This window comes from Carettochelys insculpta, chromosome 12 (genome assembly GCF_033958435.1).
Source record: "Carettochelys insculpta isolate YL-2023 chromosome 12, ASM3395843v1, whole genome shotgun sequence".
Classification (NCBI taxonomy): domain Eukaryota; kingdom Metazoa; phylum Chordata; order Testudines; family Carettochelyidae; genus Carettochelys; species Carettochelys insculpta.
Window position 1 is genome coordinate 13954101 of NC_134148.1, and position 13991 is coordinate 13968091.

Here is a 13991-nt window from a genome sequence, read left to right on the forward strand (position 1 = left end):
TCTTGATTTGGGAAAGCTTTTCTTTCCCCAAGGGCCAAACCACAGAAAAATGGTGGCAGGTACGGAATTAATTTTAACTGCTCCCATTGAAACTGTTGATCACCACCCACTTACACTTTATGGACCTAGTGCACTCAGTAACACCGCTGAAGCCAGCTGCTTGTTTTCCACGGCTTCTCTCTCCACCAACCTCCTGCACCCCCCACTATTGGCATGCACAAGTCAAAACTGAAGCCAATGGGATTACTGAAAGCACAAGTCTTCAGTAAGGACTTCTGGATTTGACTCTGTAATCATAAAATCCTAGTTAAAGGTATCGTATGCAGAGAGTTTATGTTGATATTAAATTTGCTCAATTTTTAACAGTAGTGTTATGTTTAATTTCAGAACATCTATTCAAAAGCCTGTAAATGGATAAGTATTTGAAACCAAACCTCTCTTTCTACTAAGGCATGTGTGTATGCATGTGCATGTTCAGAGGCATAAACCTTCGAACGACTGCATACATACTCTTACTCTAATGTCCCAATAAAAAAAAGAGAAATAACAAATCTCTTTTTAATTATAAATTTTATTTTAAAATGTAAATGTCATTAACCATGCATACAAATTAAAATGGTATTTTACAGCTGGGATTTATTTATTTGTTTGCTTAGGACATTGTTGCCGTACATACTCTATGCAGTACAAAATACATAAAAAGATACAGCAGAACAAGAATAGATCACCCTGTAACTGTACAACTGTAATACTTCAATGTAGTGATTTAGAAAGGTAAAAAGTGACCCAGGGAACCACTGAAATGCTGTTGATAAAACTGTCCAGATAAAAATGATGCGTGACATCATATTTTGCCAAAAGTGAAAAATGTATCTATACATTTGTGTGCACACATGAACATGCGCACACAGATAAACACAAAGATACACACACACACACGGTACATACAGAACAAACAATACTTGTAACTAAAGATGGGAGTAAACCCCAAAACTGAAATGGAGATTCAAACTCTCCTGAAGTCCCAAGATGTTTGTTTCTAGGATTTGGGGTCAGACTCTTCACTAGATGTAACAAAATGGATACCTATCATTGCTCGGTTGGCATTCCCTCAAGTATGATTTCTTGCACTCTGTGTTTTTAGGGGTACAAAAGCACTGTTCACTTATGTTCTCTTCCTTCTGCTTGCTATGTATTCGTCCCCGGTACTTAAAAATATTGAACGGCGCTATATTGCGCACTGCCGTACTCTACACACGAGCATCTATACACACAAACACGGGGCATACAGAAGAAACACAGCACCAGAAAGGCATCACTTGCTGAATTAGCAAAGCAAGTGACTATGAGAAGACAAGATTTACAGCTAAAGAGTTGATTTTCCTTATTTGTTCATATAGCATGTTTCTAAAAATGTAACACAATTCACACAGCACAAACTTAGAACTCTGATCAGATACTCTGACCGGACAAAGAAAGCCAGGTGTGAAATTGAATGAAGACTCAGTCAGCTCCTCAGATGGCTGTTTCTGACACCTGATTCTATACTGGCTGTGTAAAGCATACAAAAGCATTGAGCTTCTTGATGCAAGGATTTAAGGCTGTACAAAATGCTATAGCGCTAGACTTTATTGCAAGTAATAATGGTGTAAAAAAGAAGGGAGGGTACCTATAGAAAACATGTAATCTCATACAAAAATTAGGTATTCCTTATTGAACATCGGCTTTTGTTGTTTTGCTATAAATATATACTTTTACCATTATACAATGTAAAGTTGTAAACAAATAAATGCTATAAAAACAAGGAGCCAACTAGTCTGCAGCCCTTGAGGATGTGGGGGCACCCAGCTGCCTGGAGTTCCCCTGTTGTATTCTTTTCTAGCAAGTAGGACAGGAAACGGGAGTTTTATGGCCATTAATGCACTGTAGATTTTGCACAGAAGGAAGTTAAATTTATGTCCAATGGAGCATATTGCAATTTTTTGATTGCTAAAATAAATTTGTATATGTAAAAGTATCTAAGTAGAACCAAATGGAAGGACCAAAGTGCTGCCCTCAAATACTGCTGGTTCCAGCTGAGCCACAAAATGAATTCCTTAATGTTGCTAAAACCCAAAGCTGAGTTTATATGAAACTGTGTGTAACTGATGATTAAATATCAGGCTTAAATTTAAAGGAGAAAAGCAATCTTTGTAATTTCCAAGAAAATTAAAATGAGTGTTTTCAGTGTTGCAGGCTGTTCATACATCAGGAAACCTCAGCTTCACTGGAACAAAAGGAGGTAGGACCTGAGCTGAAAACAACTGTAAATAAATCCTGTGGGTTTTAGTGCTTGCTGCTATTAACAAATCTAATCTAAGGCTACATCCACACTACAGCGATCTTTCGAAAGAAGTCCTTCTGGAAGATCTCTTCAGAAAGTCAAAACAGAGCATCCACACACAAAAAAGGTGGATCAACAGTGATCTGCTCTTTCGAAAGAAAGAATCCACACAGGCCCTGCTCTTTCAAAAGAACAGGCCAGGGATTGAAAATTCAGGTGCCATGAGGACTGCTCTTTCGGGAAAAAAGGGCCTGAGGAGTGGCTACACATTTTCTTTCATAAGAAGCTTTTGAAAGAAGGCTCTCTTCCTGAACCGGGAGTGGAAGAGCACTTTAGAAAGGAGCATCATGTTCCTTTGATTTAATTTAAAAAGAATGCTTGTTGTGTGTAAACACTCTGCTGGATGGTTCAAAAGAACCTCTTCTTTCGAAAAATATTTCAAAAGAACTTGCTAGTGGAGACATAGCCTTGAATAAAATCAAACATTTAAAATCTCATGGCAATTTCATTGCTCAGGGCCAGCCACATCAGCTGGAATGCTTGGATCTCTTAGCTTGGAATGAAGGATATAAGCACTTGACCTGGAAGAATGGGCAGAATTTGTATTTTGCCAAAGCAGTGTAGCCTGAATGTGCAGAATTGAGGGACCTGTTTTTAAGTCAGAATATTAGATAAACACTAAAAACTTTGGTGTTTGGGGTCCATTTGGATAAGCATCTAGATTTCAAATGCCTTATCTGAACAGTCTAGCTACTTGAGTATGCAAAAACTGAGGAATGCGAATGAAGCATTCTGCTCTTGCTGCCACTTCTGCTTCTGGACAAATGCTAAGGAAATCCAAACTGGTCTTTAGCTAAGTGACTCTTGAGAGAGGTGCCGTTCAGATTCAGTTTTAAACCAACCAATGGATTGGATTGTAGGGGAGGGATTCTTCATTGTATCACTGAATCCGTGTGCTGATCCAAGAATAGATGCAGTAGTGCAGGTTGCTAGTAAACTGGCATTAACAAGAACCTAAATGTTCATAAGCTGTATGGCCACTAATGTAGTAAGTATTTAATGTAGGTTTTGAAACCCAATCCAGAGTTTTAACACCTGACATCTGACTGTTAACTACAAAATTTTAACTCTGAGGTAAAAGAGATTAAAAGTTTTGAAGGTTTCACGCAGGTACTGCCCCAAAGTTCAGAATAAAAATTTTTCTTGTTTTGAGAGGACTTGGTTGAGTTGGCATTTCATTGTGAAAATTTGCACATTCAATATTTTTGCGTCCATCTGACTTTACATAATGCTTTCAAAGCTTTTGGGGAGCAAGGAAATAAAATATACTGCTTGTTATTTGGGTGGAAGATTTATTCTGAACATTTTTACTATCCTCTTCCAGTGCTGCTAAAGCAATAGGGACAAGCTTCTACTGTAGACAGACAGAGACTGCCAAAGCATTTTACGTATAAACAAATCCATATTTTTACCTGAGTTGCATTGATTCCTACTGAAAAGGTATGGATCCTATCAGTTTGAATTTTTTTGCCTTCAGTGGTAAGTCAACAACTTGTTTTAAATCAGTGTCACCCTGTACTATAATGGGTGGAATGGAATTGCATTCTGCTTATGCAACAGAACTTAAAACAAAAATAAAAAAAAATCAGGCTTTCTTTGGAGACGATGGAGCACACCCAAAAGAGGCCATGACATAAAAGCCAACATTTTTGATGAGTACTTTGATGGCTACTTTCCCTTTAGCTTTGTTTCCCATATCATTATCCCTCTAGTGCGATTTATTCTTGATGAGAGTAGTTTTTTTTATATTCTAGGAACTGTTTTAAAAGTGTGTGCACAAGGCAGAACTGACACGTACATTCTCTGTTTTCTTCATTGTTCCTTTACTAACCACAGCAAAAAAGCATTTTTATGAGCTACAAAAAATATTGGCAAGCGAATTCCTGCTACCAGAATTGTATCAGAATGTCAACATTGTGTATTTTATCAGAAGACATTACAACAGTTATAACCTAGAGAGGGAAATGAACATGGCTTTTCTTAAACTGACAGTGTTTAGGCAACTCATCACACAAGTTAAACAATAATCAGCCTTATATCTAAAGGTTTTTTCTATCAATTATTTGGAACCAGAATTTCCAGCCTCGTGTAATTTTACAATTCAACAGAAAAAAATGTTTTTAGAGAGCTGAAGTTTGAAACAAATATACATAAAAATACTGAAATATCTGCACTTTAATCTGTGTTTAAGTAGTTACCAACAACTGAAAGAGCATTTGGTAATATTAATGTAAATAGTATGCAAGTACCTATGAAACTACTTACAAATCTATAATGTAATAGCCTCTCACAGTTAATATACAGTACAATTTTTAAAAAATTAGTAAAATTGGATCAATGCAAAGCAGCAAGATCTGGTTCAAGACTCCTTGGGAATGTGGAGGCATTCACGTTATATGAAACAGCAGGTTTGGTATATTGAGTTTCTTTTCACTGTGCTACACTTGACTGCATTTATTCCTTACAGTAATGTGGAAAAAAATTCCAAAAACAAAAGCACCTGAATTTTTAATATGCACTATCTGAACTAGCCAATCCAAACAAAGTATATTTTCTGACAATGAGGTCTCTATGACATCACAATACTCTGGTCCTTTGCTATATTATCTACCAATTGTAAAGCACAGATATATACCTGATAAAGTAGCCTAATTACTAAAAAAATAATTTAAAAACAATCACAACTCCCCTTTTTAATATGCAATGTCTCATTGTTGAAAGGGATCTTGCTTTATAAAATGAGGCTATAAAAGTGGAAGAGAAGCTTGAAGTATCTTTGAGCTAAAACACCATTTTTGTAACACTTTAAAAATGTATGTTTTTGTTTCCTTTTATTGATGATCACAGTTATGATGCAACAGTGTACAGAAACTTTGTTTTAGGCGATTTCTTTGTCTCAACATCCAGTTGTACAATAGGTGCGTACCTTAATAAAAGTTTTGATGGGCATTAGTTCAGTTACTGTTTTCTCAGTTCTTAAAAAAAATAAAACAGGAAAAAAAGTTGTTCAAGTCAATGTGATTTGATTTACTATTTTGTTGGTCCCATATTCGAAAGGCAGTGCAGAGAGAGCTTACAACTCAGAGAGAGAAGACACAGTACCTCCAAAATTCCATATCATCTTGCTGGAAAAGCTGTTACCCAGTGTAAATGTGTTTCCTTATGTTTAGATTATTTGATTAAGGCATCTCGTTAAGAAATCTCTGACAGAAGTTCATTTTAAAAAGAAGAGTTTATCCAACCTGGACAGGAAGATTTTTGCAACAGGAAGCTGGCTTTTGGAGCACTGGCGGTGAGAAATGAAAAGATTGCTTGCTATCAAAAGCAAAGGGCAACTGGATGAAAAAGAGGACCCTCCCCACAAGGTAATATATAACTGAAATCAAACAATAAAAGAGCCTGGCACTAAAGTCCAGTACTGGTTTGTTTGTGTCTTCCCCCAGTCAGTGTGAAAAAAAACCCAACAAAATGTTTCTGAGTGCAAATATGTTTACCGAGTAAGGTTATGGCAAAGGTATGTCTTCATTGTGTTTATTGTGTAATATAAATAGCCATCCCTGAGAAAGAAGAAAGGGGAAGGTGGGGTGGGAGGGAAGCTCAACACAACTGAACTGTAACACTTGCATTGTGCAATCCAAGGTCTCAAAACTGCTTGGACACCTGAGGTGAACTGTAGATGGGCTTTTAAGGTTTTCTGGGTTTTTTTATATTTCGAAAACAATCAAGAGTATCTGTTTGTGGCTGTTAAACAACTGAAAGATTGGGGCAGCAGGAGTCACTAAGGGAGATATTAAGATCCGTCTGTCCATGAGGTTAGAACACCCACCTGTTTGGTGAGGTGAAGAGCTTTTGTTTCGAAGATGTACTGAGAGGCACCTACTTACAGATTCTAAAAAAAAAAACATAAAATAAGCAACAGTTTTAAAACTGTGTGCAACACAAATTCGACTCCACAATAAGTGTCAGAGGCAAAGTGCTGACATCTAGTGCAGGTAGGTTTATGGCGAGCTGGCAGGACTGATGGTGGGGCTGGATGCGTCCGAGCGGCTATAGTCACTGACAGATCCAGTTCTGGAGCTGCTGCCACTCCGCCGCTTGAGCATGCTCGGGTGGAAGTTGGCGTGGCGACGGGCATGCTTTGTCAAGTGGTCGCTGCGCATGAAGCGCTTCTCGCAGAGAGGGCAGCCGAACTTCTTCTCTCCAGTGTGAGTGCGGTAGTGCCGAGCCAGTTCATCAGAGCGGGCAAACTTCTTGTTGCATTCTTGCCAGCTGCATTCAAAAGGCCTCTCTCCTGCAAAAAAGAGAATGGAATGGTTCTTGTAATTACAAGGCCCAGCAACACAAGCACAATGTTTCTTGTGTTTTCTGTATGAAAGAGGAAAAATGTGGGAGGTGAGGGTGGAATGGATGTCATTCCTCCCAGAGGGAGGCAGATAAAAGGTCTATTCGTTGCACAAAGGCTACTACTGTGTTGCAAGTTACTAGATGCACCCCATAACAAGTGACTAGTGAATGCTCTGATCTTCACAGGTGCAGAGAACCAGCCACCCTCAGGGAAGGCAAGGGCAGTGGTGTGTCCTGAAAACCTGGCCCACCCTATGTAACTATGGGCTGCCTGTGCATCTGTGGAGAACTCACTGAATCCCCAAGGTGGTAAAACCTGAGAAGATTTCACATGGTCCTTCTCTGTGGTGGCTCACACGGGTGGTGATGAAGCATCTGGACTTGATACCAGCAGACCCATACGTAAGTTATACAAAGAAGCAGTGTTGTACAGTAGATAGAGGACTGGGCTCAAGAGCAGGTGGCCTGGGATATAGTCACAGCTCAGCCTCTGGCTGGCTGCATGGCCTTGGACACGTTACACTGTCTCTCTAGGCCTCAGTTTCCCCATCTGTAAAATGGAGATGCTGACACAAATCCTCCTGTGTAAAGTGCTTTGGTAACTTTTGCATGAAAGTCCTATGTGTCATATCTAACAGACCGATATAGCCCCTACTTCTGAAGTAACTGAGTGGCTCCCTCTCCTGCTGCTTCCTGCAGACATGGCCAGTGAGTACATGCCACACATTCTGTTCAGCCATCAGCTGCGGCTGCACTGATCGGGGCGGGAGGGGGGGGCGGGGCGTGGCGCGGGGCACACCTGAATAAGAGGCAATTATCCCTTTTGTTAAAATAAGCCAGGGAGCCTTCCTGGCACTTGAAATATGGGACTGTCCCAGCCTAAATGGGATGGATGGTCACTCTAGGCATATAAGTTATTCACCTTCTTGATTACATCAAGCTCACATTTGTTCCTGTGACACTACCTCTAGAATTTTTACTCAACTCAGACTCAATATATTCGTATAATTATATATATAATAATATAATTTCAATATATATTATTATATATATTGAGTCTGTTCTGGTCTGGCTCTGGTCTGAAGAAGTGGGTCTGTCCCACGAAAGCTCACCTAATAAACTATTTTGTTAGTCTTCAAAGTGCTACTTGACTGCTTTTTGTTTTGATAGTATATAGACTAGCACGGCTTACTCTCTGTTACCATAACCTAAGTGTGTAATAAAAAGAACACCCAATCAGCACATTCATGTAGTTACGACGGCTGGCAAACCTTAGCCAGTCAGCCCCCAAAAACAATGCCTCTGTCTAATCCCCACTCCTTATCTCACAAAAGTAGCCAGCTCTGCCGTATAACCCATTTTTAGCAAATCTGCAGGCAACATTATGACATCAAAGCATCACTTTACTTTTAGTTTTGGGAGTGGGGAAAGAATCTTGCAGGAACACCTCATTTTTCTCTGATTTTCACAACTCAAAAAAACCCTGTGGGAGACTGATCCATCTTAGATGTTGAGTGCTAGAGACAGAGGCCATAAAAACACCAACTTCTTGGATCAGTCAGAAGTAGTACATTTCAGTGAGCAAGGTCTGTATTACCCCTTCACTCCCTGTCTCCACCACTATGCTCTCAGAAGCGTGTGTTCCCAGCCATTGCCACATTGGGGAGCAAGGGATACGTTCATTTTCTGTTTAATTCTTGCCTGACCTTATATTCTAAGTCCTCTCCTGTTTGCTTTTTCTTTTTGCGTTCCCTCTGAGCACACTGTTGCTTTTGCTATGATAGACACGCTTGAACATTTCCATTAGCTGTGCTTTTCATGTGTGTGTAAGAGGAAGGGCGTATTTTCTGTTTCTTGCTGGGGCTCAAGGAAGCTTCTGATCTTTTATCACCCAAGCTAGTTTTTTCTAATGTGTGTTTTCATAGCAACCAGCATCAGCAAATGCCGTTGGCAGGGAAGACTTTCTCCCTTCAACGGCTGCTTTTAGATAGGAAAAGGAAACATTAATTTGGAATACATCTCTTCTTTTTGCTAGTCTGCACATGAAGGAAAAACAGAAGAGTATGTCACCTACTGATCAACTAGCACATGGTCAGGTGCTGTTCGCTATGGCCAGTGTTGAGTACAATGCACCAGACACAATTTCTCTCGCAGCCCTAGGGTGCTAACACAGCAGCTCCTACAATTTTGGAAAGGATGCTGTGTTCACTCCCTGTCCCACCCTTCCCACCTCGCCTCTGCCATCTTCATGAGCCAGAAAAAAGTAGAGGTGGGACGATGGTTCCACCTCTCAGGGTAGAAGAGACCTCTGATCCTGGAGCTCAGAAGTGGAATAGTGCCTGGTATCTTCATCCCCAAATACAAGATGAGATGGGGTGGAACTGTCCAACACAATCCTTGCCTTACTGTGCACTCACAGAGGGCCAGTCTTTAAGAACTAGAGTGTGACATCTGTTCACAGGGCCAGCCTGAGCTAGCAGTTATCTTGAGGTTGCTGGGCATTACAGTAAAGGAAAGGGTGAAGCTTGAATATTCCCAAGGAACCAGGAAGAGAGGTTCTTCCTGCACAAACCCCTGTGTTCTCCATTTCCACGCCCTCTTTCTCCCCGAGTTACAGTTCAGCTTTCCTCATCCTCACTTCAGTCCTCCCCAGTCATGCCAAAGTCTGACTAGTTTCCCTTCTGTTGTTGCCCCAAAGTTTCTTGGCTTGGTGGAGTCACCTTTCCCAGCCATAACTGGCAGACAGGGTGGTTAGTCTTCTAAAATGCTTTCCAACATTAAGTCCTCCTTGTAGAAAAACTTTACAGAGAGGGAGCCCTGAGTGCCTCATGTAAAGAAACCAAACTCATTACGTTTTATAAACATCAGTAAGAGGGCAAGAGCAAAGCTGCCCTTGGGTATTAATTAAGGTGAGCCCTCATTGCAGTACTTCCTCCAAAACCACATATGGAAATTCTCAGGCTGCCATCAGTCTCCTCTCTCACACAAAAGGGAAGTGGTTTTCTGAGCAGGTAGGTTATATAAGTAGCCTTTTACTGGCAGCACGGCAAGAAACAGAACTAGAGATTATATGATTTGATTGCTTAATTGTTTCTATCAGGGAACATGCAGACATAGTACAGTTTTCTTGCATAAATGTTACCCCATGGGCACAGTGTTCTCTACAAACAGCTTTCAGTAGTGAAGTACCTCTCCCTGTGCTCTGCAAAGCAAATTCGGATGCTCAGGCAGTGCTGGAGCTAAAGAGAGTTTTGTCATAACAATGAACTGCCGGATTTGGACACATAGACTAGTGTAAAATTATTACGGAGTGACTGAAAGCTAGTATATCGCATGAAGGTGTATATGTTCTTCAGACTGTCCCACACCTCCCTGAGAATCCTGCTGACATGGAATATTAGAGGCATTAGCAGATCTTGCCACACACAGAAGAAAGTCAATCCCAAGAGATAAGTGCAAGGGTTTAAAAAAACCCAAACTCTTATGAGAGGCAATAAGTGCATGGCTATCCTACAAGGAATACTCAACAACAATTTAAATAAGTTACAGCTCAGAGATGGTAATAAATCTGAACTGCACCTCTCTTCTTCCTCTGACAGAGCACATAACATCATCCAGACCATGTCTGGGGTTGAGCATGAGAGTACAGGACAGATGGAAAAACAGCACATTGGAGAGATAAATTCAACTGATCTTAATTGAAAACTACCCAAGCGGGAACAGTCTGGTTTCTTCCTGCACTCCACCCAGGCCCAAGGGAAAAAACATGCTGAGCCCCTGTGTGTCCTGTTGCGTTCTGGAAATCTGAAACACTTACTATGTTAGTGGGAAGCATATAGCTGGGTGATGGAAACAGTGCGAGAAACTTGCCTCTGCCCCTAAAAGAAGTTTAGAAGCAAGTAGGATCAGTTTTAACAAGTTTTCATATAAATTGTGTCTGGAACCACCCTTATATAATTTCATCTGATAAATGTGTGTTCTGTAGTTATGCATGCTACACATCATCATGGCAGATGAGTAATACAGAAATAGTGGGCCACATCTTGGACTCTATTAAGTCTGATTTGTGCCACTCTATATAATGCATTGCTGATTTTAAATCTGGTGTAGATGAGGATCCTCCCTTGTATGTCATTATCCTTTGTGGTCTTTATCATAGGGACACGAACAAATTCTTGCTGTATTCCAACAGTCAAACTCTTGGAATAGCCCGTAGGAGGTCCCTGAAGTCAGTGTAACCCAGAGCATCTTGGAGGCTGTTCTAAATTCTGCCAGACCCAGCTGGGTCCAACTTCAGGATCTAGTCCTAGTAAGTGTTTAAGTTTTAACTACAAGCCACTGATTGCACACACTCAGGGTTATGGCTTTTGAGTGTGCAGCTTCCCCATTTAGCTCCTTTCGTGTCTTTAAGTTTGTTTGTAAAATACTAATGCATTACTTAAAAGAGATGATTAATGATGAGAGAAAGGACTCTTGTTCCCCTATCATGAGCTGATGAGTTGAGAAGAACCAACGTGCATCATGACATTAAACATCTGCAGATGGTGGCAGCCCAACAGAGTTGCTTGCAGCCTGACTTCATGCAAATTGTTAGCTATATGCAGTGGAGGGAGCTCTGATGTGGCAATGTGACACAGAATAGGCAAGGTGAAGGATGGTCCTCCAAGTGCATGTGTACTGAGAGAACCTGCTTTAAATTTCACTAGCTCAATTGGACAGTTGAGTCTTCAGGTGCCCAGAATCTGCACAGAGGCTAGAAAAGAGACTAGTGCTTAAAGAAGAAAAAAAATCCACAACTAACTGAGCTGCCAGGACAGACTCTGACATTTGGGACATTTCCAGTTTTATAGGACACATGGCCAAAAATTTGGCCATCAGAACTGATCCAGTCAGAATGGAATAGATGTCAAGCCTAAGGCTTAGATAATTACTAAATATAAACCTAATTACATGGAGGCTCATACGCTTATAACAATATCCGCACTTCACTTCTGACAGCTTCTGCTGGTCACCTGTGCTGCTCAGAACATACAAAGCAAGTACGTTTTCTCCCAAGGGGTTCTATTTATCATAGATTCCCAGCTACTTCTGATCTGGAAGCTTGGTGATGACCAAGCCAGAAATTTTGGTTCCAAATTGAACTGTAATCTGGTCATTTAGTTCACAGAAGGGAACTGCATGTTGGCATCAAATGGGAGTTAGAAACCTGAACATGGCAACTAACATCATCCCTGAATGTCTAAAATTTTAATACATAATTTAGAATGTTTGATTTTTTGTTTTGCAACTGTCAGAGTGGGTGCTGAGGAGAAGCAAAGAATCATTATAGAAGCTGCTGAATTTGTCCCCTCTCCAAAAGAGGACATGCTGTTCTAGGAAAGAACATTAGGCCAATGCCATCTAGTTTATTGGTTTTGCATCGTGGTCTGTGAGTTAACAAATTAACAGAGTATATTTTTAAAACTAGTATTTGAATAACACTGGCATGTATTTGGGATTATTTCCATTGCCACTTCATGCCTATTCGCATAAAAGCATTTCAAGCTGGTTGTGAAATGAAACCCATAACCTCCTCAAGGCAACCGAGGTTTTTAAAATGTAACTTTGACGATATATATAATGGTGCTTTCTTTGCAGAGAATCTAAAGAAAAATACATTTCCCAAATTTCCATAATCCTGTGAGTAGAAAGTCATGCAATTCTAAATTCCACCATTCATTTCCCACCCCGAACCCAGCATTTTTACTTCCTGTGGTTTTCACAATAATTTTGTCAAAACCCAGGGGCTAGGTCTGCACTGGCCCCTCCCTTTCAAAAGGGGCATGCAAATGTGGGGGACTAAAATGCAAACTATGTGCTAATTTGCATATTCAGCATCCATTTTGCATAATGATGGCCACTCACCTTTCTGGAAGAGCTGCTTTCAAAATGTAAAACACCCGTGTAGATGGGGTTCCTTTGAAAGGAAGCCTCACTTTTGAAAGGTCCCTTCTTCCTAATTTTTTCCTTTCGAAGGAACCCTGCCTATATGGCTGTTTTGCATTTCAAAAGCAGCTCTTCTGGAACAGCAAGTGGTCATCATTATGCAAACGAGATACTTAATATGCAAATTAGCGACTTATTTGCATTTTGATCAGCCACGTTTGCATGCCCCTTTTGAAAGGCTGGGGCCAGTGTAGACATAGCCAGAATGTATGGGTTGAAGATTCTAAACACACACAACCACAACTAGAGAGATACTCACTAAATACCAGGCCAGGTAAGAAGTTGGTGGGTTTACTTTTTTCTTTAGCTTTCCTTGTGCACAAACAACTTCTAGAACTGGTACTGAGCAAGAATTGCAACAACCACCAACAATCTTCAATTAGTTTGTTGACCTTTTTAAATAACTGTGTTTTAGCTGTCCCTACCACCATTCCATGTTTCCACTTAGACTAGCATGAATGTTTCTTTGAAACAGATTTTCAAAGTTGCAGAACTTCAGCTTTATTTTTCTGTATGCAAGAGTGAGTGCAGAAAGTAGGTATGTCCCTACTCAATGTCAGAGGTGAAATTTATATGAGCAACCATCACTGGTCAAATAGTTAATGATGAACACACACTAAGTTACTATGATGATGGTAGCTACAAAAAGCAAGGAAACATTGTAATTAGTATAAAATTCCTACTCTGTCCCTAAAACTCCAGTCAGTTTCTCCCAAGTGCAAAAATAAGCAATGACTCTTCCACCACTTGGTTCAATCCAGTGTTGCTTTAAAAGGCTAATACATAACTTGATCAGCATGGGAGCCCATTTCACCTACCCATCAGCCTCATAGTGAAATGCCTCCTCACATCTCTGCAAATAGTGTGATGGGGGGCACCAGACTTTGAGGCTCTCTGCTGAAGGCAGTTCCACCATATGTAGCCCAAGAAATGAAGCAGTGAAGGTGAGTTCTTTGGAACTGCCTAGAGAACCTGAGGGGAAACAGCCAATCAGAGCACAGCAAGCTCAGATAAAAGAAGCTGTGGGCAGCGCAGGTCAATTCTGGGTGGGGGACCAGGGGACCAAAGTGCTCCTTGCTAAGCTCCAGGAAGAACGAGATGATGAGTCTGTTGATATTGGCTCTTTGTGAGGGAGAACTTCAGTCCCAAGGTAAGAATGAAGGAAGAGGAAGAGGCTTTGTGTGAAGTAGCACAGGGAGTAGCAGCAGCAACTATTAAAAAAGCAGCAGGTGATTACTGTGGATAGGGTCCTGCGTTGGACCCAGCATCATGAGCAGGA

The 13991-nt window shown here is 40.6% G+C and overlaps 1 protein-coding gene across 1 annotated transcript in view; it reads right to left on the reverse strand.

Moving 5' to 3' along the window:
• Window positions 1-558: 558 nt before the first annotated feature.
• KLF13 (KLF transcription factor 13) overlaps window positions 559-13991 on the reverse strand; it is a 45079-nt gene continuing 31646 nt past the window's right edge. Inside the window, exon 4 of the mRNA XM_075007016.1 lies at window positions 559-6674. Coding sequence (XP_074863117.1) covers window positions 6382-6674 — 293 coding nt within the window. The 3' untranslated portion in view covers window positions 559-6381. The remainder of the gene's footprint in view (window positions 6675-13991) is intronic.